Raw genomic sequence first — 25860 nt, 5'->3', positions numbered from 1 at the left:
AAAGGTAAAATTTAGCTTATCTGGTACAAAAATCATACAAGAAGCATTATTAAATATAAAATGATGTTTGGCTTTCTTTGGTCTGAAAACTAATAAAAATAGATGCTAAAGGAAATTTCTCAGTAGAAAGGCACCAAGGACTATAAAGTCCACTGCTAATGTCCCCACATTTAAAACAAAAGGTCAATTTCTTAGAAATTATATACTTGGTTTATCTTCCACTTTCCTTTCCCTCAAAATTAAAAGACTTTTAGTACAGGTACCACCCCTAGAATTTCCAGTAAACCAGCACCAGCAGAAAAGGGATGGACTTATCACACCTAAGTCAAAGCGCCACCCACTCCAGAGTCATGGGCCACAGTCCCAGGGGAAAACCTTACCAAACTAAAGCTAAAGAAAATTTAACTTTTTCATCTATTCTATTACTCTTTCTTCTTTCCTCTCTCTATTGCTGACCATCTGGTTATTAACATAACCAAGTCAATTTTGCCTCAAACTATTGCATTTAATGCTTGTCTTGTTGTATCCTGTGGGGACTTGCCAAGTCAAAGACAGATCTTTACTTCAGAAAAGTACCTCTGTCCCTCCTGACTCTCCTCAGACTGGGCATTAGTAAATTAGGACAATTTAATCCAGGGAAATTTTCATAAAGACTCCAGTGTCAACCAGGAGTTTGCTCCCCAGTGTAGAGCTTTTATGCCGTAGTTGGTCCAACATTCTGTGGACCACTAAAGAGCAAGAATGGACTGCCCCAACCGGTTTTTGTAATTTCCCAAAATGCATTCACTTTACTAGAGGATCATAGAAGTTAAAGACTTAAAACAAACTTTGGCAATTAAGACAGGATACCAAGATGCAAATGCCTGGTTGGAATGGATCAAATATTTCATCTGCACCTTAAACAAAAGCAATTGTTATGCTTGTGCACACAGCAAGCCACAGACCCAGACTGTCCCCTTTCCACTAAGGTGGTCCTCCAGTCGATCAGGGGTGGGGTGTATAGTAGCTCTTTTCTAGGATTCTACAGCCTGGAGTAATAAGTCATGCCAAGCTCTCTCTGCTATATCCCAAAGTTCAGCACCCTGCATGCAGGTCAGCCCCCGAGAGCCATCCAGCCTCCGTCTCCCAACATTGAGTTCACTTCATATCTCTCACAACAGGGAGGAAAGTTAGCATTCCTTAGAGACCTGAAGGGATGCAGTGAGCTTAAAAATTTTCAAGAGCTTATCAATCAGTCAGCCGTTGTTCATCCCCGAGCAGATGTGTGATGCTATTGTGGTGGACCTTTACTGGGCACTGTGTTGAGTAACTTATGCTTTAGTCCAGTTGGCTATCCCTTTCACCCTGGCATTTCATCAACCAGAGGGAGGAAAAACAAGACATCATAAAGCAAGAGAAGCCCCTTATGGGTCTTTCGACTCTCACATCTATTTAGATGCAATTGGAGTCCCACGGGGAATACCAGATCAATTTAAAGCTTGAAATCAAATAGCTGCAGGATTTGAGTCAATATTTTGGTAGGTGACAGTTAATAAAAATGTAGATTGAATAAACTACATCTATTACAACCAACAGCAAAGAGCTTTTCATAAGTTAAAAGAAATACTCATGTCGGCCCCAGCCCTGGGGATACCTGACCTGACAAAACCCTTTACCCTCTATGTGTCAAAAAGAGGGGGAAAAAAATGGCAGTTAGAGTTTTAACCCAGACTGTGGGGCCTTGGCCAAGACCAGTGGTCTATCTCTCAAAACAACTAGACAGGCTTCCCAAAGCCTGGCCCCCATGTCTAAGGGCCCTGGCAGCAATGGCCCTGTTAGCACAAGAAGCAAATAAACTAATCCTTAGACAAAACCTGAATATAAAGTCCCCCCATGCTGTAGTAACTTTAATGACTACCAAAGAATATCATTGATTAACAAATGCTAGATTAACCAAGTCCCAAAGCTTGCTATGTGAAAATCCCCACATAACCATCGAAGTTTGCAATACCCTAAACCCTGCCACCTTGCTCCCGGTATCAGAGAGCCCAGTGGAACAAAACTATGTAGAGGTGTTGGACTCAGTTTATTCTAGTGGGCCCAACCTCCAAAACCATCCTTGAACATCAGTAGACTGGTGGGCTGTACATGGATGGAAGCAACTTCACCAACCCCTGCAAAGTGACTCTGAAGAAGATGACAAGCCCTGCTGCAGTCACACCCAGAAGCGGACTGGTCCACGCACAGCCAAAACATGAGAAAACTCATCATGAGACTCAATTTCCTTAAAATTTGGACTTGTACAGTAAGGACTTTAACTGACCTTCCTCAGACTGAGGAGTGTTCCCAGTGTATACATCAAGTCACTGAGGTAGGACAAAAAGTTGCTACAGTCCTATTATTTTATGATTATAATAAAGTGTACCAGGACTCTAAAAAAAAAAAAAAAAAAAAAACCTTGTTTGTATAATGTATTCTATGCAAGGTATGTAGCCCAGGAAATGACCAACCTGATGTGTGTTATGACCCATCTGAGCCTTCCATGACCACAATTTTTGAAATAAGATTAAGGACTGAGGACTGGTGGGGGCTCATAAACAATACGAGTGAAGTGTTAGCCAAAACAAAAGAAAAAGGGGTGCCCAAACAAGTCACCTTGAAGTTTGATGCCTGTGCTGTCATTAATAGTAATAAGTTATGGATAGGATGTGGTTATCTTAGTTAGGAAAGAGGCTATATGGCAGAAAATAAGAACATTTGTCATGAATTAGGACTGTGTGGAAATGAATGTGGATACTGGTCTTGTGTCATTTAGTCTACTTGGATAAAAATTAAAAGGATCCTGTCTACCTTCAGAAAGGGAAAAGTGGCCCTTCCTGTACCAGTGGTCAGTGTAACCCCTTAGAACTAGTAGTAACCAACCCCCTTGATCCTCGCTGGAAAAAAGGGGAGCTTGTACCCCTAGGAATCAGTGGGGCTGGACTGGATCCTCAAGTAAGTAACATGGTTTGAGGAGTTTATAAACACTCTCCAGAGCCAGTATTTCAAACCTTCTGTGGTAAACTGAATGTGCCAGTACCAGAAATTCCAGGAAAAACAAGAAATTTGTTTTTGCAATTAGTTGAGAATGTAGCCCAGTTTCTCAATGTCACTTCATGTTATGTATGTGGAGGAACTGTAATGGGAGATCAATGGCCATGGGAAGCCCGGGAATTAGTACCTACAGACCCAGTTCCTGATGAATTCTTGGCCCAAAAGAATCACCCTGATAACTTCTGAGTCCTAAAAGCCTCAATCATTAGACAATACTGTATAGCAAGAGTAAGGAAGGACTTCACACTTCCTGTGGGAAGGCTCAGCTGCCTTGGGCAAAACCTGTATTATAATAATACTACAAAAACAGCCACCTAGTGGAGTTCAAACCACACTAAGAAAAATCCATTTAGTAAATTCCCAAAGTTGAAAACCGTGTGGACCCACCTGGAGTCCCACTGGGACTAGACAGCCCCCACTGGATTATACTGGATATGTGGGCATAGACCTTACACCAAATTACCCAACCAGCGGGGAGGTAGTTGTGTTATTGGCACTATTAAACCATCTTTCTTCCTACTGCCCATAAAGACAAGTGAACTCCTGGGCTTCCCTGTCTGTGCTTCCCACAAAAAGAGAAGCATAGCTATAAAAAATTAAAAAGATGATGAATGGCACCCTGAGAGAATCATACAATATTATAGGCCTGGTACTTGGGCACAAGATGGCTCACGAACCCCATTTTATATGCTCAACCGAATCATACAGTTACAAGCTGTCTTAGAAATAATCACTAATAAGACCGGCAGAGCCTTGACTATTCTGGGCTGGCAAGAAACTCAGATGAGAAATGCTCTCTATCAAAATAGATTGGCTCTTGACTACTTGCTAGCAGCTGAAGGAAGTGTCTGTAGAAAATTTAACCTTACTAATTGCTGTCTACACATAGATGATCAAGGACAAGCAGTTGAAGACATAGTTAGAAATATGACAAAACTGGCATATGTGCCCATGCAAGTGTGGCATAGATTTGATCCTAGGGCCATGTTTGGAAAATGGTTCCAAAAAGATTTAAAAGATGTAAAACTGTTATAATAGGAGTTATAATAGTAATAGAAACCTGCTTACTGCTCCCTTGTTTGCTGCCTGTATTTCTTCAGATGATAAAAAGCTTCATTGCTACCTTAGTTCACCAAAATGCTTTTGCACAAGTGTACTATATGAATCAATCGATCTGTCTTGCAAGAAGACATAGGTAGTGAGAATGAAAGTGAGAACTCCCGCTGTTGAGTGAGATTCTCAAAGAGGGGGAATAAGGGAGGAGATCACCCCTCATATTATCTTATGCCCAGTTTCTGCCTCCAAAGAAAGAAGAAGTAAAAACTGAAAGACAAAAATGAAATCCACAAGCAGACAGCCCGGTGCCACACCCTGGGCCTGGTAAAGATCAACCCCTGACCTAACTGGTTATGTTATCTATAGATTACAGACATTGTATAGAAAAGCACTGTGAAAATTCCTGTCCTGTTCTGTTCCGTTTTAATTACCAGTGCATGCAGCCCCCAGTCACGTACCCCCTGCTTGCTCAATCGATCACGACCCTCTCACGTGGACCCCCTTAGAGTTGTAAGCCCTTAAAAAGGACAGGAATTGCCCACTCAGGGAGCTGGGTTGTTGGAGATGTGAGTCTTACTGAAGCTCTCAGCTGAATAAAGCCCTTCCTTCTTTAACTTGGTGTCTGAGGGGTTTTGTCTGCGGCTTGTCCTGCTACAATATGACAGAGATTGCTGGGGTAGCTGCTCGTTTAACTGGGGTGCTCAAGGTAAGCCATCCAAAGAGATGAAGTGAGAGAATCAGCCCATCTGAAGGAAGAGTGTTCCCTCAGAGGGAACAGTCAATGCAAAGTGCATCAAGTGGGAGCACATGTGGCTCGTTTGAGACATAAGGGATCAGTGTGGCTAGAATGGAGTGAGCAAAAGAAGCCTGATAGGAGGGAGTTAAACAGGTCGTAGGAGCCAGACATAAGCAAAGCTTACATACCATGGAAGGCTTTGGATTTTATTCTAAGTGTGATGGAATATGTTTAATAGGCCATTGACCTGGTTTGATTTAGGAAGTTCTTAAGGACAAACAGGACTTTCTAAATAGTTACTGTGTTTTCTCGTACTTTCATGCTACTACAAGAAGTTATCTCTTTAATATAAGACATATCAAACAAAAGAGGAGAGGGACAGGGTCAGAAACTAGAGCAGAAGAAAAAAATTTCTCTCTTCAGTGGCTTAGGAGCTGGCCCATGTGAAGACAGGTGAACAGTGTTATGAAGCGAATTGCTTTCTAGGCCTACCTTCTATAACTCTGATACTCACTTAAATGAGAATTATCATCAAGTTAATGCTAGATATTTTACAATTTGTTTTCTGATTTTAATTAAAATATCTATTCATTATAAGACATTCGGAAAGTAGAGAAAAGTAGAAGAAAGAAAATCAAAACACCTATAATTCCATCAACCTCCCCAAAAAAATCACCATTAAAAATACTGGCCCATCTCTATTCTGTCTTTTCTTCAATACACATTTATACAAAATGAGATTACATCATATTTTTGTAAGTTCATTCTGTAAGCCTGTATTAAAGGTGAAATAGCAATAGGCCAACGTTTGCCTCCTGACTGTGAGAAAAGCAGCTTTATTACACACAGGAAGCGTGAGGGGGGCTAGCTCTATGCAAGTAAGTCCAAGGAGTAGCTGGAGGTCAGCTCTGTTTGGTCTAATAGACAAAAATCTTGAGTCCCATTCAGTCCTAAGTGCCTCAGTACAGTCAGCCAAAGCTGGATTCACCTGACCCAAGCCTGCATTTCCTTGTAGAGAGATCAGAGAAAGTTAGATCATTTCACCTCAAAAGGAAAAAGTATGTTATCTCCAGCCTTCCAATTCTTAGAGTCATGGCTGGGAATTAGAGTGTGGTGAGTGAGGCATCTTCCTTGGGCACAACACTTAAGGTGTACCAAAAACTCTATAATCAAAAGAAGGAATATTTTAATGCAAAATTTTGAAAAATAAAAATTAATGTTAAACAATCCATAATAAACAACATATCAAAACTTTATGTAATGACAGGATTGGTTTAATAATTTTTGCCTTTTGCCTTAGGTACCATTAAGAATTAGTGGGACACCGTTCCCCATCTTACCTGAACCCACTGAATCAGAATTTCCAGAAGTGAGGCCCTGGAAGAGTCTGTATTTTATTAAACTTTTCGGGTAATCCTTACACATGATAAATTTTATGAAGCCCTGGAAAGATGATCTGAAGTTTCTCTGTTGCCTTAGCTTGCATGTTCCGATGACTCAAACGGCCCTCTTGGAGGGGCCCAAGTAGCGAGGAATTGAAGGCAGCTTCCACGCAGCCAGCAATTTAGGAACTGGGGACCTCAAACAGCTTGCAAGGAACTGATTCCTGCCAACAACTACAGGAACTGGGAGAGGATCCCAGGTCTGGCTAACACCTTGATCAGAGCCTTGTGAAAAATTCTGAGCAGAAAGTCCTTTTATGTTATACCTAGACACCTGACTCAGGAAAAAGGTAAGATAAGAAATGTGTGTTGTTTTAAGCCACTCAGTTTGTGTTCATTTGTTTCACAGTAATAGATAATTTTAATACTCTAAGTTTATATATACATATAAATTATATTTTATAATTACTATTAATTTTATTTAGTAATGTTCAAACTGGTTCAACCATGGACTCCATCAGTATTACATGTAACAGATATGTGTTTATTTATTAAGGATATACTTCTATTACCATGTTTATATTAAATACTGGAATATTTATTTTGTGGTAAATTATTTAGATAACAACTTTATTGAGATATAATTCAGATGTCATAAAACTCATTCACTTAAAGTGTACAATTCAATGGTTTTTAGTATATTCAGAGTTGCTCAAGTATCATTACAATCAATTTTAGGGTATTTTTAGCAGCCCAAAAAGAGACCCCATACCCCTTAGCCATCACCCTCCGCCTCCTTTTCCCCCTGTCCTAGGCAATCTTTTAAAAATCTTAGGCTGTTTCCTAAGATTTTTCTATTCTGAACATTTAATATAAGTGGAATCTTACAAATATGTGTTCTATTTTAGAAGGAATATTAGCCTAATATTTTAAAAGTTCATTCATGTTGTAGCAGGCATCAGTACTTGGATCCCTTTTTAATGGCCAAATAATAGTCCATTTTAAAACAGTCCATTGTGAATAAATTTCCATTGTAAATCCTTTTTTTCTTTCCTAGGTTAAAAAAAAAACCAAAAAACAAAAAACAAAAACCAGAAATAAAAGTTTTAACACTTTCTCTACTTTTTAAAGTGTTAGACCATTGCATGAATCCCCTAGGTACACACACCTTAGTTGATGACATTCTTACTATATAATCTTTGGTTTTACGGGGGATGTATGTCTAAATACTAAACAACAAAATAGTTATTTTATGCCGAGGGCAAAAAAAGAAAAAACCCACAAAATGATGGTTTCAGAGGACGAGAACATTTATTCTAAAACCATCTTATTAATTAAATTTTGCCTCAAAGCAATTCCCATTGTAACACGGCTCTGACGCAGTCATTTCATTTGCCTTTATATTGACAGTTGGTCAATTAGTATTATTGAGTGCCCAATAGTTCATAAGTCCCTGAGAGTCAAATAATACAATTATGAAGGCCATAAGAAGCCAGACAGGTTAAACACAGTCTTCCCTGTGATGCTGGTGAACAGCCATGTACTTACTGATGGATCTCAGACTCTTATGGTCAGAGGCACATTTAGTGCTTTCATAGACTGTGATCTACTAAGGATCACAAATTTTTTTTCCTGTAAGTGTTCATCATCATAGATTCTGCGTTACGCTGCCCAAGGATTCATTGCTCCTCGCTCTTGGAAATTTGTTTGACATCACTCAGCTAGCAACTCCTTTGGGAATTATTTTGGCAGAAGAGAGTCACCTTTGCCTTATCCATGGTCATACTCCCTACCAGGAGCAGACTGCATCTAATGACTGGCTAATAAAAAAGGCCTGACTTCTCACCTCAATTCAAGACAACTCTGAAAGGCCCTCCCATCTTCAGAACTTGTAACAGGGTCAGCTGAGGTCTTCAACAATATTGCATTACAAATCAACTTCTCCCTCTGTCCAACCTTGGTTATTTCTCTACCCCCCACTGGTGTTAATCCTGAGTGCTCTCCTTAGTAAACTTCCTTCATGCAAATATCTATCTGGGAGTCTGCTTTTCAAAAATCCTAACCTGCTCCACTTATGGAACTTTCTAAGTGTTCATTAGAACAGTTCATTAGAGGTTGAGCACTTGACATATAGAGAAAGAAGTACAAGAGAACACAAGTGATTCAGTCAGTAAGTCCTACAAATCATGGAAAATTATTGACACTCTTCACTCTTATATAAAGACTTCCCAATGTTTTTTCAAATATCACTTTTGATGTTACTATGATATGATTTGGCTGTGTCCCTACACAAATCTCATCTTGAATTGTAGCTCCCATAATCCCCATATGTCGTGAAAGGTACCTGGTGGGAAGCAATTGAATCATGGAGGAGGGCTTTTCCCATGCTATTCTTGTGATAGTGAATAAGTCTCGTGAAATCTGATGGTTTTATAAAGGGCAGTTTCCCTGCACACACTCTCTTGCCTGCTGCCATGTAAAATGTGCCTTTGCTTCTCCCTCACCTTCCACCATGATTGTGAGGCCTCCCCAGCCATGTGGAACTTTGAGTCCATTAAATTTATTTTTCTTTAAAAATTACCGAGTCTTAGGTATTTCTTCACAGCAGTATGAAAGTGGACTAATACATACTATATCCATATTTTTATCCCAGATGACCCTTATGTCTTTGCAAAGACCTTATTGAGAGCAAAGATCAAGGGTCCACAGAACATTCTAAAACAGGTTTCATCTGAGTTGAGGATCTTTTACACTCCATTTCATGGTGTTCAGGTTTTTCAAGACTCTACATTTATGACTTTGAATACTTCTCCTCCCCTTATAACTCAATGATCAAAGTGGAAGTGAGGGTGATGATTGAGATAGAAGTATAAACCATTTAATTCAACTTGGATTAAGTTTGAGTTGAGATGTATTCAATTCAAGCAGCCTTTTTCTGGTTTTCAAAGAAAATTTTGTTGATGTTGCCATTCTCACTTGAAAAGCTAAAAGGAACCCAGAGGCGGTACCACAGAAAAAATTAGGGTTTAGGTCAGAAAGTGGGTTTATCCAACCAGTGTAACATGGTATAGGTAGATTAGAGAATCAGCCATTATCAGGAAGGTCTAAAGCTATTGCTGAAATACTTCCAAGCACCAGTCCAAGGGTGAAACAAGGAAGAGACAGAACAAGGACCCAGGCAGATAGCTGAGAAAATAATGCATTCAACAGAATCAGACATCTGGCACAATTTAAGAAATGTGGTTCAGAACTTTGCCTGTGAATGGTATGTAGGTGCTGGAGCTTCCTTTCTCAGATTGCCTGGTGCACACAGCAGGGATTAATGTATCAACTTCATGTATGCCCTGGACTGGAAAACCTTCCAATTTTTATTTCCTTTTTCTTGTACCCATTTCCTCAAAATCTTACCCATTAAAATAGACAGTGTGGACTGGCAGGTGGAGAATGTGATGGCAAAGAGAAGGCTGCAAATTCACTTGAATGTCTAATCCTAATCACACAAGCATTTATTATTCTCACAATTTTTTTTTTTTTTGAGACAGAGTCTCACTCTATTGCCCAGGCTGGAGTGCAGTGGTGTGATCTCAGCTCACTGCAACCTCAGCCTCCCGAGTTCAAGTGATTCTCTTGCCCCAGCCTCCCAGGTAGCTGGGATTACAGGTGCCCACCACCAAGCCTGGCTAATTTTTGCATTTTCAGTAGATTCGGGGTTTCACCACGTTGGCTAGGCTGGTCTCAAACTCCTGACCTCAAGTGATCTGCCCACCTCAGCTTCCCAAAGTGCTGGGATTACAGGCGTGAGCCACCGTGCCCAGCCTATTTGCACATGTTACCTACTACCAGAAGCAGCAACAGCTCTCCCATATACCACATTCCAGGGCATCCTATGATCACATGAGAACACACTCCTCCTGCCACAGGTAAGCGCAATGTACCAGGAAATGGGTTGTGGGTAAACCGTTGTTCTCCCTCTGCCATTAGGATAGGAATGTCATGACAGGTAGCTCTGCCCCCAAATCTTGCAAAATCTCAATGTGCACCTCAAGTTTGTATTGTTTTAGCCCATGATGGAACTGACAGGTTGGGGAAAATGGAAAGCAAAATTCCATCAGTCTGGATTGCATTTTGTAGTGTCCCCAATGAGATCATAGCTGGAGAGGCAAGGGTGTAACTCACTCAAAATGTAAGGCTTATGGCCAAAGTTGATGACTAATAATATAGAATTATAGGTTTGGGCTTTTTGTTTTCTTAAAAAACTCTGTCAGGTTTGGAAAGGGACCTCCAATCCTAATTTTGAGATGCCACGGGTAATGTCCAATTTGTCTTAAGGTGTGACTAAAATTTTTCTTTGTTGTTGTTGTTGTTTTTGTTTGTTTGTTTCGTTTTGAGATGGAGTCTTGCTCTGTAGCCCAGGCTGGAGTGCAGTGGCACAATCTCGGCTTACTGCAACCTTCACCTTCTGGGTTCAAGTGATTCTCCTGCCTCAGTCTCCCAGGTAGCTGGGACTACAGGCATGTGCCACCACGCCCGGCTAAATTATTTTTGTATTTTTAGTAGAGATGGGGTTTCACCATGCTGGCCAGGCTGGTCTTGAACTCCTGACCTCAAGTGATCTGCCCACCTCGGCCTCCCAAAGTGCTGGGATTACAGACGTGAGCCACCATGCCCAGCCTAAAATTTTTCAAAATAAACTTGCTCTTAACTTTTCTGCTTTAATTTAAAAATACCTCTATAGGCTACATGAGAGTTTTTGAAAAAGTAGCCATGTTTGGCATGGAAATAGGCCCCAAATACGTCAATACCTGTATTTCCTTCCAGATTTCAGTCCTACAACTTTGGACTCCCAACAGATTAAGAATCACTGGTCTAAGGTTTCTAAAGTCAGGGTAGATCCCTTTCCCAATGACAGCCACAAAGCCAACACTGTATCATACCCTATCTAAAGAAAAGATAAAAGTAAACTGGCAGGGCACAGTGGCTCACACCTGTAATCTCAGCACTTTGGGAGGCTGAGGCAGGTGGATCACGAGGTCAGGAGTTCGAGACCAGCCTAACCTACATGGTGAAACCCCGTCTCTACTAAAAATACAAAAATTAGCCGGGTGTGGTGGCACATGCCTGTAATCCCAGCTACTCAGGAGGCTGAGGCAGGAGAACTGCTTGAACTCAGGAGGCGGGCTTTGCAGTGAGCCAAGATCATGCCACTGCACTCCAGCCTGGGTGACGGAGCAAAACTCCGTCCAAAATAATAATAATAATAATAAGATAAAAGTAAACTGAAAACAAGAATAGAAATGTGTACTAACATGCTCTGTGACCTTGATCAACAGCTTTCCCCACTCTTGACCTTGGTGTCCTAACTTAAATGGGGAAACTGTGATCTCTCTCAGCTCAAAAATTATATGACATTATTTACATACCAAACCTGCCCTATGCTTCCTGGAAACTTTACTATTTATGAGTGTGGCTCCTCCTTCCTTTCAATCCCTTAATTAAATAGCTTCCCCTCTACAGGCTTTTGAAGTGGTAGCAGTTCCTCCTAACTCCTGCCAGAAACTGCCGTCCTCAACATGAGAGCTGCACCCGTCCTCGTGGCCAGGGCAGCAAGCCTTAGCCTTGGCTTCTTGTTTCTGCTTTTTTTCTGGCTAGACCGAGGTGTACTAGCCAAGGAGTTGAAGTTTGTGACTTTGGTAAGTAGACTTTTCTCACTGCTTTTTCCTTAAAACTGTGTTCCCAGCAGAGTCTGATAAGGCAAGCGTCAGGTTTCATCTTACCCTTGGATTGTTTCCCGGAGACCAGGCTCTGTTCAAACTCAGAAAGTGAATCATCAAGTTTTGCAAGTTCCTCTTAATGAAGACCTAACATGTCTTAACAAAAAGGTAGATTTTTTTGGTCGCTGGTTTTTTAGGGGTTGCTTTTTATTTGCTTTTGCTGATGTTATTTATTTACTTACTTTACAACTGCCTTAAATTCAGATTCCTTTTGACAGCCACACCAGTCCAGAAGAAGCCACAGCTGGCGCTGTTTATGTACCAAGAGCTGGCTTCATTCGATTTAATGATTATTTGTTTGCAAGCCAAAAAACAGTCACTTTCTGAATTAAGTAGTCCTTTCACCTTTGTTTATCAGGATATTAGAACAAATATTTGTAAACAGCCTTGCAGCATAAAAGTGAATCTAAATTTGGAATTTTAGGATGACTTTCTGATATATAGATTTAGTTGACGATTAAAATCACTGGTACATGTGACCAGTTATGAAAAAAGGTGCGGGGTGGCTGATGCATAACGTCAGGAAAAGAAAATATACTGTTGACATTGTTTGAAAATAGATGGAAAGAGGGTTTGCAAAGTGAGGGGGATTCATCATGTTACCTAAGAGTCTGATTTTCTGTTTCTGTATCTTTTTTTCCTGCTGTTTCACTCTTTCTCTGCCTCTAAGCTGCTTCTTGTCTTTCCTCTCTCGTTTTCTTTCTCTTCCTACATTTTTTTATTTGAGATAGTGAAAGTGGGCTGATAAGTAGTAAATTTTCTTTCTGTCAAGTGTACTCACGGAGCTAGTCTGAGATCCCCCTGTAAGGTTTGCTGGATTAGCTTGACTCTGAATCAGCAGGTGGTTCCCTTGCTTTTCCTCTGTGATCCCAGAAAAATAAATCTTCCTCAATTCTGAAAAGCTGTTCTTGGCAGAAAGAGGAGGAAACTGTCCTTGGTTCTTGTTCTCAGACTAACTGAAGTGCCTGTGTCCCATGAAATGCTAGTTTGACAAGTTGTTAACAGGTGTGGATGGGGAAAAAATCAGTTTCAATAGTCAAGTTAGCTTTGGGACTAGAACTGGGTTAAACTGTGTTTAAAAGGTCTCTTTAATGCAATAATCCTCAGTCTTTAACATGCTAATACGCACTGTGGCTTTCAAGGAAAAGATCTGGCGTTTTCCAAACTGTGTTTTTGAAATTTTGATTACGGCATTCACCTCCCTCTTTTTTTCCCCAATGTCCTGTAGAAAACACTGAGAGAACTGACATTTTTAACTTTATATGGAAAGAATAGTGACTATGGTGAATCTGGATGTACACATCAACCAGCTTCAAAAACTATCACCCATGCAATCTTATTTCATCTACATACCCACTCATTTCCCACACACACCCACTTGAGTTTTTAAAGTTATTTCATGCATCATATTATTTCATCCAGAAATAGAAAAATGTCACTTTAAAGCAACCTCTCTCCCCTAACCCAGAGAAAACCCACAAGTTCAGCTGATCCAAAACAGAAAAATTCCATCTCATTTCACTGGTGTTTTACAAAGAAAGGGATGATGAGTTACAAGGTATACACTCTTCTCATTCTTCATGGTTGACTTTCTTCATGCAGAATACTTAATCAAGTAATATAATATTCTTGGTGTTTCTGTTTTTCTTTTCTTTTTTTTTTTTTTTTTTTTTTGAGACGGAGTCTCACTCTGTCGCCCAGGCTGGAGTGCAGTGGCGTGATCTCAGCTCACTGCAACCTCCACCTCCCGGGTTCAAGTGATTCTCCAGTCTCAGCCTTCTGAGTAGCTGGGGTTACAGGTGTGTGCCACATGCCTGCCTAATTTTTGTGTTTTTAGTAAAGACAGGGTTTCACCATGTTGGCTAGGCTGGTCTTGAACTCTTGACCTCAGGTGATCCACCCGCCTCGGCCTCCCAAAGGGCTGGGATTACAGGCGTGAGCAAATGCGCCTGGCATAATGTGATATTCTTGATGGAAGTAGCCTCCAAATTCTAAGCACATAATCTATACGCTGGAATGGGTAACTTCCACATTATAGACATGAAGGACCTCCGAGCTACTAGGGAAGGTGAGGCTAGAGGGTCACTTGAGCACGGGAGTGTGAGGCCATATTGAGCTAGAATCACATAATTGCACTCCAGCCTGGACAACAGGGAAAATCCCTGTCTCTTGGGTTGGCTTATAAAAAGATATACCAGAGGCTGGGTGCAGCAACTCACACCTGTAATCCCAGCACTTTGGAAAACCGAAACAGGAGGATTGCTTGAGGCCAGGAGTTCAAGACCAGCCTGGTTAACATAGTAAGACCTCATCTCTGCCAAAAAGGAAATGATAATAATAATAATAAGGATCAGAAAAAACTCTCCACTGAAAAGCAAAAATCAGGTCTCCTGCCTCAGTTCACAAACAGCCTTACATACAATCTCTCTCCCTTGCTGTATGGCTCCTAATCACTACAGCCAAGGAACAGCCAAGCTGTCTGGAGAACACAGGTTTTTCAAAGACCTTTGCCAGGAACAGCACCATGCGCTGAGAGTTGGTACTGAGCCAGCTCAGTTCAGTTTGCTTACATGAGTTTCTCCCCAGTTTTATGCCAATGAATTTCACAAATTTTCAGGGTTCTTTTGGCCAAGACATTTCAGCCAACCAGGTAATTCCTGTGGGTGCTTCTAAGTGTCCTAAATCCAAAGGAATAATTAATTATTCCTCTCAGCCAAGGAAATAAAAATAGGGAGAGATGATTAGAAATTAACAGAGGTATGTCTTGAAGGAGAGTGCTGTTTCCCATTGCTCAATAGGCAGAGCTTATTTGCTCTATATGCTGCAAATTATTGCCAGCAGGAAAATAAATATATGTGGTAGCTAAGCAAAATGTCTGAATAATATAATAACAACAAAAATAATTATAACAAATATGATAATAAATCCCATATATCAAATGCATCCTGTGTGCTCGGTATTACACTGATGGCTTTACATATATTACACATTTAATTTTCATGATGCTCCTGGATGAGAAATAATGCTTTTTGTGTTTTACACAAAGGGAAATTGAGGCATGCGGAATGTGAAGTTAAATCATTTCCCAAGGTCACCCACAGGACCTTGACAAAGCAGGAGTTTGAACCCAGGTCTAACCAACTGAAAACCCAGATATATCATACATCTGATGTATCATACATCTCCTACACAACATAATGCACAGTTTTTACAGCTGCCCTTTTTTGCAGGCCTCTGTGTTCGTCCTGGTCTCTGTATCAAAGTCTTATTAGTCTTGTCCTGATTTCTTCACGGGGAGCACAGAACATATTCTCATGCTGATTCCTTTCACGGTCAGCCAGCTTTCCTTCTAACCTCTGAAATGACACTCATTTACATTACTCAATTATTTCTGCCCAAACGATTTTATTTTAATTTTCTTTACCAATGGATTTATTTCTTAGGTCCTAAAAGAAGAAAATAAAATAGGCTTCTACTCATAGTTATCTTTGTGCATCAAGAGATTTTCACAACTTGGAGTATACCCTAATAAAATAAGAAGAATAATTTAATGTCAGGAGATAAGGTTCCTTTTAGGACTTCTAGTATCATCCCAAAGTTTTATGATGTGTCTCAAATTTCAAACCTGAAAGGAGAACATGATAGTTTATAAGACTTCAATCCAGTCCAGAAGCAGACTCACTGTTCTAGAAACAAGGCACAAATTAATAGAGACTGCTACAATTTGAATGTTTGTCCCCTCCAAAACTCATATTGAAACTGAATCCCAATGTAACAGCATTAAGAGGTGGCGCCTTCAAGAGGTGATAGGGCCATGAGGGCTCTACTCTCCTGATGGATTAATGGATTAACAGATTAATGGATTAATAGGTTATTACATAAGTGGGTGAGTTATCATGTCAGTGAGTCTATTATAAAAACCAGTTTGGCTCTCAGTGTGCCCCTTCTTGTCCTGTCATGCCTTCTGCCATGTTATGACACAGCACAAGGCCCTCACCAGAAGCTGACCAGATGCTGCTGCCTGATCTTGGACTTCCCAACCTCTAGAATTGTGAGCAAAATAAACCTCTTTCCTTTATAAATTTCCCAGTCTCGGGTATTCTGTTAGAGCAACAGAAAATGGGCTAAGACAGAGGGGAAAGACAAGAAGAGGAAAGAAAGGGGGGAAAAAGCACACATAGCACACCTTGCTGATAAATAAGGATGACAATCTAAAACCCTCATGAAATGAGAAGACTGGAAACAAATCCATAATGTACTGGAAACAAATCCATAATGTACCTGGAAGAACTAGACCCAATGCAAGATTCACCTATTCATCAAAACAGGCCTTTTTTGCATGTTACTATGTTCCAGACACTGTTTTGGGGTTATAGCAGTGCTTGTGACAGCAAGGATTCTGCTTTCAAGGAGTTCACTGGGAGAGGGAGGAAGCCAGATTTTTTTAATTTTAGTAAAAATAAAAAATAAGAAAATATCAGGAATATTTATTTGAAATAAAACAGTGAGATAAGATAGAGATTGAGAAAGAATTATAATGATGGTCAAGGGATGTCTCTCTGTAAAGGTCAAATTTTCAGGACAGACCTCAAATTGGTGAGTGGTATGTATGCTGAGAGAAGAAGCAGACTTGAGACATTCAAAGCAGATAGGACATCAAGAGCAAAGGCACTGAAGCTTGAGCAAATTTAATACGTTGGATGTAACAGCAGGAGGGCCCATGTGGGTAAGCTGAGGACATCAAGGTGACAATATCAAGGTGGGTAGGGGCCAGATCAGGTAAGATCTTGTGAGCCCTTGTAAGGACTTTTAATTTATGCAAAGAGCAATAGAACATGATATAATGTCTAAGAGTGATGAGGATATAAAAGAAACAAGACTAGCCACATACAAGTTGATAATTGTTGGAGCCAGTGGTGGGTTCATGATAAAAATCTCCACTTTTAGGCCGGGCACAGTGGCTCATGCCTGTAATCCCAGTACTTTGGGAGGCCAAGGTGGGTGGATCACCTGAGGTTAGGAGTTTGAGACCAGCCTGGCCAACATGGCGAAACGCTGTCTCCACTAAAAATACAAAAATTAGCCAGGTGTGGTGACAGGTGCCTGTAATCCCAGCTCCTTGGGAGGGTGAGGCAGGAGAATCGTGTGAACCTGGGAGGCAGAGGTTGCAGTGAGCCGAGATCATGCCAGCCTGCACTCCAGCCTGGGCAACAACAGGGAGACTCCATCTCAAAAACAAACAAACAAACAAAATTCCACTTTTGTATATCTTTACACTTTCCACAAGAGAATGTTTAATACAATGAAAGGACATTAGAGGGTTCTAAGCAATTAAGTGACTTCTGATTGACATCTTATAAAAGAACATGTGACTGCTGCAGGGAGAGAGGGACTGGATATAGCCTCGACTGTACTCACCAGGTTCTCCACACCCTAAGCCACATGCCAGATTTCTTTAGCAGATTCAATGGAGCAGGGTCATTCATGGGGGCACCAAACCAAAAGTCATTTTAAAAACAGTTATCTATGATTTAAAAGGGTGAAGTGATTGTGGTGTGGTGGGGAAACAGTGGGTCAACTATCACGAGAATTAGGAGATCTGGGCAGCTACACGATCTCTTTGATCATATAGTTTTCTTACTTGCTCAGTGCAGCAGTAGTGCCAACCTGTCCTCACAGGGGGATGTAATACTTAAAAGAGGTAGCAGGGCAAAATTCTACAAACCATGGAGGGTTGTGCAAATGTAAGGAATTATTGTTTTGTTATTTTTATTTTATTTTATTTTATTTTATTTTTTTGAGACAGAGTCTCACTCTGTTGCCAGGCTTGAGTGCAGTGGCGTGATCTCGGCTTACTGCAACCTCTGCCTCCCGGGTTCAGGTGATTCTCCTGCCTCAGCCTCCTGAGTAGCTGGGACTACAGGCACACACCACCACGCCCAGCTAATTTTTGTATTTTTAGTAGAGATGGGGTTTCACCATGTTGGCCAGGCTGGTCTTGATCTCCTGACCTCATGATCCGCCTGCCTCGGCCTCCCAAAGTGCTGGGATTACAGGCGTGAGCCACTGTACCCGGCCAGGAATTGTTATTATCTTGGATGTCTTTCTATTACAATTACCACTACTACTGCAAATAATCCTAATTGCTGGTAAAGTACTTTTAGGTTTTTAAAGGATTTCATAGAGTATGATTGCTGGACTGAGAACAGAGGTAATAATTGGTAGAGCAGCAGTTAAGAAGATTGCTTTACCACAGATTTAAAAGAATGTCTTCGCATAGTCCAAGAACTCCGGCTGAATTTTGAAACTCCAAAAGCTCAAGGAATACCAGCTTCACATTTGGCTAGGGGAGGGGTGTGTGCACACATTTTGATTTCCAGCCCTGGAGGTGGAGAATGGTTTATTAAGTGTTTCTCTAGGACATCCCGTCCAAAGAGTTCACAGCATGTTTGAGCAACTACCTCGGAAACACTTAAAACCCACTGAAATGTAGGGGAGTACGATTATCTCTGAACTATGGGACAGAGTGAGAAAGCTTGCCCAAGTCTCAGGATTATGCTCCAGTTCTCTGCTCTTTAAAACACTCTGCTACGGTGACCACACTTGTTTTTCTCTCTCAGGCCATTCTGCCATTTAGTTGCATAACCTCAGTTCTATTCTTTCAATAACATACGTAGTTCACAGTGCCTTCGGGGTAGTTTCCGTATCAAGGTTTTGGTTTCTTCTGATACAAAACACATACACACACACACACCCCTTCCAATCCTGGAGGAAAAGAGTATATTGAGTTAATAAAGAAGCGTTAGATCCCAGACCATTCAGATTTAGCTGGTGGGACTCTGAGGAGTGCGATCATACAGAAATGAACCTCTCACGGGTGGTTAAGTATGCTGGTGTTGGAGGCACAGCCTGTGTTTGAATATCAACCCTACTCCTTCTTATATGCTGTTCTAGTTTAGACAGGTCACTTAACTAAGCTAAACTTCCTCATTTGCGAAATGGAAATAATAATAGTAACTGCTTTGTGGAACTGATGAGAAGATTAAATCTGTAAGAAGCACTTAGCACAGTTTCCAGGACAAAGTGAGTGTTCAAAAAATGTTAAGGAGTTACCGTTGTGGTTTTAGGTTGGTGGGAAGCAGTGTAAATTATTTTATTACAATGTCTCTCATCTGACTTCTCTTTGGCTCACTCAGTGGCTCTCAACTTGGGGTGATTTTCTGGTCCTATGGCAGAAAATGTGACCTTTTCAATTGTCACAGCTGGGGAATGTTACTGGTATCTGGTGGGTAAAAGCTAGGGATGCTGCTAGACAGTCTACAATGCACAGGACAACCCCCACAACAAAGAATTATCTAGCCCAAAATGTCAACAATGCTGAGGTTGAGAAGCCCTAGAAACTAAAACAGTGTGGGGTTTGTAATTTATTGAAACCATGTAACAACTTTAGTTATTCAAAGACACATTTACCTGGGATATGAAAACTCTAAAATGTACTTCAATTGTGGAAAGAGGCATCAATGATTAACCGTAATCATTTCAGATCATGATCAAGTCACCCCTGAGACTAGTAACTGCAGGTGCTCACAAAAAATATGCAGCTGTCCTTCCTGCCTTCAGGGGATCATTCATGAAAGTAATTTCTCACCTGACCAAAATGATTGCTTCACATTTATTGCATCATTGCCCCTGTTTCTGTAGACTGTTCCTCTGAAGTTTTAATTTCTTACTGATTTAAGGGGCCAAAAGATCTGTTTTCTTCAGATATTAGAGACACAAACCAAGCATCTCCCACTTTCTTGGAATTCCTTCTCAAAAATGACTAAAGTCTGAGACTGTTTTCTTATTTAATGTCTGTTGAATTCTGTTTTACAGAATTTCAAAAGAGCAGGTTCTTGGCTTACTTTCCAATGGAACATTTTAGCCAGGTAGTATAAGTACAGGTACAGGTAATCTCAGATGTTATGCAGCCGTCTCTATATTAAAAATATTTGCTGATATCAGTGTAGACTTCATCTTGTAGTTCTTCAGTGTTTTCTTTCTCTATCTTTTGCTCACAAGATAGCTTTGTGTTTGGTTTGATATTCTACTGAGAAAGCATATTAGAATCAAAGCACCAATATTTCAAAAGTCCAGACTACTCTTCCCAAAGAGAAATGTGCAATCACAATAGCATGACATGGGTACAAATACAGAAATATGTTATTAAAGTATTGAGAATTAGCTTTCCTAACCTCCCCACCTGCAATCTTTTACTCCTCATCTCCAAAAAATAAACAAATCATTGGCTCAAAATGGTCACAAATTATATGTGGTATTAAAAATCTATTATTTTTATTATATATAAAATGTTGCCAAGTGTGGTGGCTCATGCCTGTAATCCCAGCACTTTGGGAGGCCAAGGCGGGCAGATCACTAGGTCAGGAATTAAGGACCAGCCTGGCCAACATGGTGAAACCCCGTCTCTACTAAAAATACAAAAATTAGCTGGGTGTGGTGTCGTACGCCTGTAATCCCAGCTTCTCCAGAGGCTGAGGCAGGAGAATCGCTTGAAACCGGAAGGTGGAGTCTGCAGTGAGCCGAGATGGTGCCACTGCACTCCAGCCTGGGCGACAGAGTGAGACTCAGTCTCAAAAAAAAAAAAAAAAGTTACACTGGCTGGGTGCGGTGGCTCATGCCTGTCATCCCAGCACTTTGGAAAGCCAAGGTGAGTGGATCACCTGAAGTCAGGAGTTTGAGACCAGCCTGGCCAACATGGTGAAACTCCGTCTCTACTAAAAATACAAAAATTAGCTGGGCATGGTGGCACGTGCCTGTAGTCCCAGCTACTCAAGCGGCTGAGGCAGGAGAATTGCTTGAACCTGGGATTCACCACTGCACTCCAGCCTGGGCAACAGAGCAAGACTCAGTTTCAAAAAAAAAAAAAAAAAAAATTATACCACTATTACTGTAATCATTAAGGGATGAATACTTCTCATCAGAGTTTGTCTGCAGTAAAGTACTCTTGTAAGCTTTGTGTTCCTTTCTGTCCTATCTTATGTACAAACTGATTTCCACTGTGTGTCACCTGCCTTCTAATTGTTGATCATCTTGATTCTTACATTACCTGAAACACAGTGAAAGAGTGAGCTTAGAATGGTGATTCTTAACTAGAGATTTACCCAGGGAGATTTTTAAAATCCTGATGTCCTGGCCACATCCCAGACTAATTAAATAAAAATCACTAAGGTTGAAAGCCAGTCCTCAGAATCTTTTAAAACTCATTAGGTGATTACAATGGGAAGCCAAAGTTGAAAACCAATGATTTGGGAGAAAAAAAAAAAAAAAATCTATTATAATGAGCAGAAGCAAAACACCCAAGTGACGTTTATAACATCACTCTCTCACATCTATTTTCAGGTGTTTCGGCATGGAGACCGAAGTCCCATTGACACCTTTCCCACTGACCCCATAAAGGAATCCTCATGGCCACAAGGATTTGGCCAACTCACCCAGGTTGGTTGGACTTTTTGCTAAAGATTGTTGATGAGGCCGAGTGTGGTGGCTCACACTTGTAATCCCAGCACTTTGGGAGGCCAAGGCAGGCGGATCACCTGAGGTCAGGAGTTCGAGACCAGCCTGGCCAACATGGGGAATCCCTCTCTCCACCAAAAATACAAAAATTAGCCAGGCATGATTGTGGGCACCTGTAATCCCAGCTACTCAGGAGGCTGAGACAGGAGAATCGCTTGAACCTGGGAGGTGGAGGTTGCAGGGAGCCGAGATTGCACCATTGCACTCCAGCCTGGGCAATTAGAGTAAACTCCATCTCAAAAAAAAAAAAAAAAATTATTGATGAGTCTCAAGGGAAAGTGTATATAGAATTGTCTGTTTTGGTATTTTTTACCCTTCTGGCTTTATTTAAATGTAAGAGATGTACAGGAACAAAGACTATATGAGCTTAGAAATGCTGAAGAGAGCCAAGTGGTAATTATAAGCCAGACTTTGAATTTCTTAGGCTTCCCATGAGAAAATGAAAAATAGTTTTGTAATCAATAAGCTGAATCAACAGCATTGAGAAACATGATTTCCCAAAGTGCTGATATCAGAATATGATTTCTGGTCAGCTGGATATATTGGGATTCGACCTTCCTTATAACTGGTCAGTGAAACACAGGGAGCCCTACTTTCTGAAGAACATCTAAGGAGAAGGTGAACTGGGGAGCAAAGCCATCTTTAGTCACTGTTCCAAAGCCCTATTCCCTTTGCTTGTAAGATTGGATGACTCTTCTGTTTGGAGCTACAAGGCCAGGTGCACTGCTTCTGTCCTAACCTGTTTAAATATATTAATTAAGAAAATGTCACAGAATCTTTAGAGTAGAATGTCTCCAAAACTAATGGGTCTTAATCCTGCCACAACATTGGGATTATCTGGAGAGGTTTAAAAAAACATATTGATGTCTGCCTGGGAGGTTCTTATTTAACTGGTCTAGTATGTGTCCTGGGCATTGGGATTTTTAGAAACTCCTTGGTGGTCAGTTCACTCTAATGTGTAGCCAAGGCTGAGAATTACTGCCCTGACTATATTTCATACAGGAGAAAACTCAGACAGGCTATTTGAGACCAGCGTCTTCTGTCTCCCAGGTCAGAGCTCTTCTCACCATAGCCTACATATCTTCTGTCCCTTTGAATGAAAGAGAGGCTACAAAAATTCAGGTTTGCTTCTTAATACCTATGGCTCTGTAGAGACTCCTGTTATGTTGCTATGTTTTCCCATTAAGACCAAAAGATTCTTCTAGGCTACAGGATTTGAGTTCTTCTTCTGAAGAACCTTGATTACCCATCAGATTCTATTAGGGTAGTATTTCTCAAGCTTCCATTGCAAATGAATCACTTGGGAATCTTGTCAAAACGCAGATTCTAATTCAGCAGGTCTGAGGTGGGACCTGCCATTCTGCATGTCTAACGTACTCCCAAGGACAATGGCACAGGTACGTGGACCACGTTTGAAGTGACAAGGTTCTAGGGCTCAGATTCCTACCCTTGTCTAGGTACCCTTTTTGTTGTTGTTGTTGTTGTTGTTGTTGTTGTTGAGATGGAGTCTCACTCTGTCCCCGCAGGATGGAGTGCAGTGGCTCAATCTCAGCTCACTGCAGGCTCTGCCTCCTGGATTCAAGCAATTCTCATGCCTCAGCCTCCCAAGTAGCTGGAACTACAGGAGAGCACCACCACGCCTGGCTAATTTTTTGTATTTTTAGTAAAGATGGCATTTCGCCATGTTGCCCAAGCTGGTCTCAAACTCCTGAGCTCAGGCAATCCACCCGCCTTGGCCTCCCAAAGTGCTGGAATTTCAGGCGTGAGCCATCACACCCAGCCTTGTCTAGGTACTTTTATTCTGCATAATCATAAGATAATGACTGTCTAGATCAGTGTCTAGGTACTTTTTTTTTTTTTTTTTTTTTTGAGACGGAGTCTGGCTCTGTTGCTCAGGCTGGAGTGCAGTGGCCGGATCTCAGCTCACTGCAAGCTCTACCTCCCGGGTTTACTCCATTCTCCTGCCTCAGCCTCCCGAGTAGCTGGGACTACAGGCGCCCGCCACCTCGCCCAGCTAGATTTTTGTATTTTTTAGTAGAGATGGGGTTTCACCACGTTAGCCAGGATGGTCTCGATCTCCTGACCTCGTGATCCACCCGTCTCGGCCTCCCAAAGTGCTGGGATTATAGGCTTGAGCCACCGCGCCCGGCCAGTGTCTAGGTACTTTTAATCTGCTTTGTCTAGGTACTTCTAATCTGCATAATCATAAGATGATGGCTGTCTAGATTAGTGGTTTTTAAAGTGTGGTCCCTGGACCAGCAGCATCACCATCACATGGGAACTTCTCAGTAATGTAAATTCTCTGGCTGCACCCCACACCCAGTAAACCATAAACTTTGGAATTAAAGCCCAGAAATCTGTGTTTTATTGAGTCCTCCAGGTGATTCTGTGTGTGCTAAGGTGTGAAAATCACTGATTTATACAGATGAGTATTTAAAAAGTCAGCTGTAAGAACACAATTAAACCTAAAGTCCCTGCTTCTCCACTACTCAGGTCATGGTATATTATTCCTTTCCCACCTCATCCCCATCCTAGATGGGAGGGGATTATAGTGGTGGTCAAGCAAATGACAAGAGTGACAAGCAAATGACAAGTGGGACCAAGCAGCAGCCATAGTGGAAGTCCACAGAGACGGAGTCCTCTCTGGCTCCCAAAGCTCTAGTAAGGCTCTGGATTAAAGACAAACTTGAATGCTCCATTTCCAAAGCATGGTGCTCTACTATCTGCATCTGAATCACTTGGGATACTTGTTAAAATGCAGATGTCAGGGCTCCCCTCAGGACCTAATGAGCTGGAATATCTGATGGAGATGCTGAGGAATCTGTGTTTCAACATGCACTGCTGGATAATTTTGTTTCTGATGCACAGTAATGGTTGTGGACCACTGACTAATGCAGTGCATCTCGGTGATTACTGTCCATCAGAAGCTTGTTACAAAAGATTCTTGAGCTCCACCCCCAAAGGTTCTGGTTCAGTAGGTCAAGGGTGAGGCCCAAGAATTTGATTTCTATAATGCTCTCAAGTGAAGCCAATACAGACCACACTTACAGTAACGTGTTCTAATTTTGTTATGAACCAGGAATTAATAAACTGGGCAGATAGTAAACCATTGCACACAGAGGCTGAAAGAGACTTTCAGATTCATCAAGTCTAATATCAGATGGTTGAACTTCTTCCACGAAATCCCCACCAAGTGGGTCTCTTTGAATGTTCTACCAACAAGGATCCCACTACACCAGAGATGAACTTACTTAAATCAGATCAATCACCCAACTATCAACTAAGCACTTACTGTGTGCAAGTTCTCTATGTTAAGTGCTAATGAAGATAAGTGAGTTTTCTCAGGGAGTCAGGGAACTGTAAAGATTACAGCTCTTTTGTTTTCATTTAAATATGTGTCATTATTGTGGAACTATTAAACCACACCATTGTTCGTTCTACACTTAAAATGAAAAAAAAAATCAACAAATGTTCATGATAGTGTGATTCATAGAACTTACTTCCATTAATTTTTGCTTTTATTTTTTTCCCATAGCTGGGCATGGAGCAGCATTATGAACTTGGAGAGTATATAAGAAAGAGATATAGAACCTTCTTGAATGAGTCCTATAAACATGAACAGGCAAGTTGGGGAGCCAAGAGTGGGAACTTTGATCTTTGAAAGAATTAAAATAATTCTGCATATATAAAAGTGCTTTGCCTGTTTCCCAAGGGACTTATACAAGTCAGAGATCTTGTTTACAAACATATTCCTCTTTATGCAACATTTTGTTCCTAGAAATTTTGGAATGTGAGTAATTTCAAGATTTTATGAATACCTGAATAAATACTTTGGCTTGACAAGTAGCCACTGCTTAATTGAACTCATTTGTCAATTCAACTATTGACCAACAAGGTTGCTTTGTACCATGATCATAATATTGCTCATTCCTTAACAAGTGTTAAGATTCTGATGTTAGGCCGGGCGTGGTGGCTCAAGCCTGTAATCCCAGCACTTTGGGAGGCCGAGACGGGAGGATCACGAGGTCAGGAGATCGAGACCATCCTGGCTAACACGGTGAAACCCCGTCTCTATTAAAAAATACAAAAAACTAGCCGGGCGAGGTGGTGGGCGCCTGTAGTCCCAGCTACTCGGGAGGCTGAGGCAGGAGAATGGCGTGAACCCGGGAGGCGGAGCTTGCAGTGAGCTGAGATCCGGCCACCGCACTCCAGCCCGGGCGACAGAGTGAGACTCCATCTCAAAAAAAAAAAAAAAAAAAAAAAAAAAAAA

At 41.2% G+C, this 25860-nt stretch overlaps 1 protein-coding gene across 2 annotated transcripts in view; it reads left to right on the top strand.

The window, feature by feature from the left end:
• The first annotated feature begins 11726 nt into the window (after positions 1 to 11726).
• The window catches only part of ACPP (acid phosphatase, prostate), a 50448-nt gene continuing 36314 nt past the window's right edge, over positions 11727 to 25860 (top strand). For both annotated transcript variants that reach the window (XM_025375939.1, XM_025375940.1), the window contains exons 1-3: positions 11727 to 11936; positions 21417 to 21512; positions 25126 to 25212. In XM_025375939.1, the coding sequence (XP_025231724.1) occupies positions 11817 to 11936; positions 21417 to 21512; positions 25126 to 25212 (303 nt within the window). In that variant the 5' untranslated portion in view covers positions 11727 to 11816. The remainder of the gene's footprint in view (positions 11937 to 21416; positions 21513 to 25125; positions 25213 to 25860) is intronic.

This window comes from Theropithecus gelada, chromosome 2 (genome assembly GCF_003255815.1).
Source record: "Theropithecus gelada isolate Dixy chromosome 2, Tgel_1.0, whole genome shotgun sequence".
In the NCBI taxonomy this organism is placed as follows: domain Eukaryota; kingdom Metazoa; phylum Chordata; class Mammalia; order Primates; family Cercopithecidae; genus Theropithecus; species Theropithecus gelada.
Note: the sequence above shows the minus strand (reverse complement) of the source record. Positions and strands in the feature narration are given on the sequence as shown.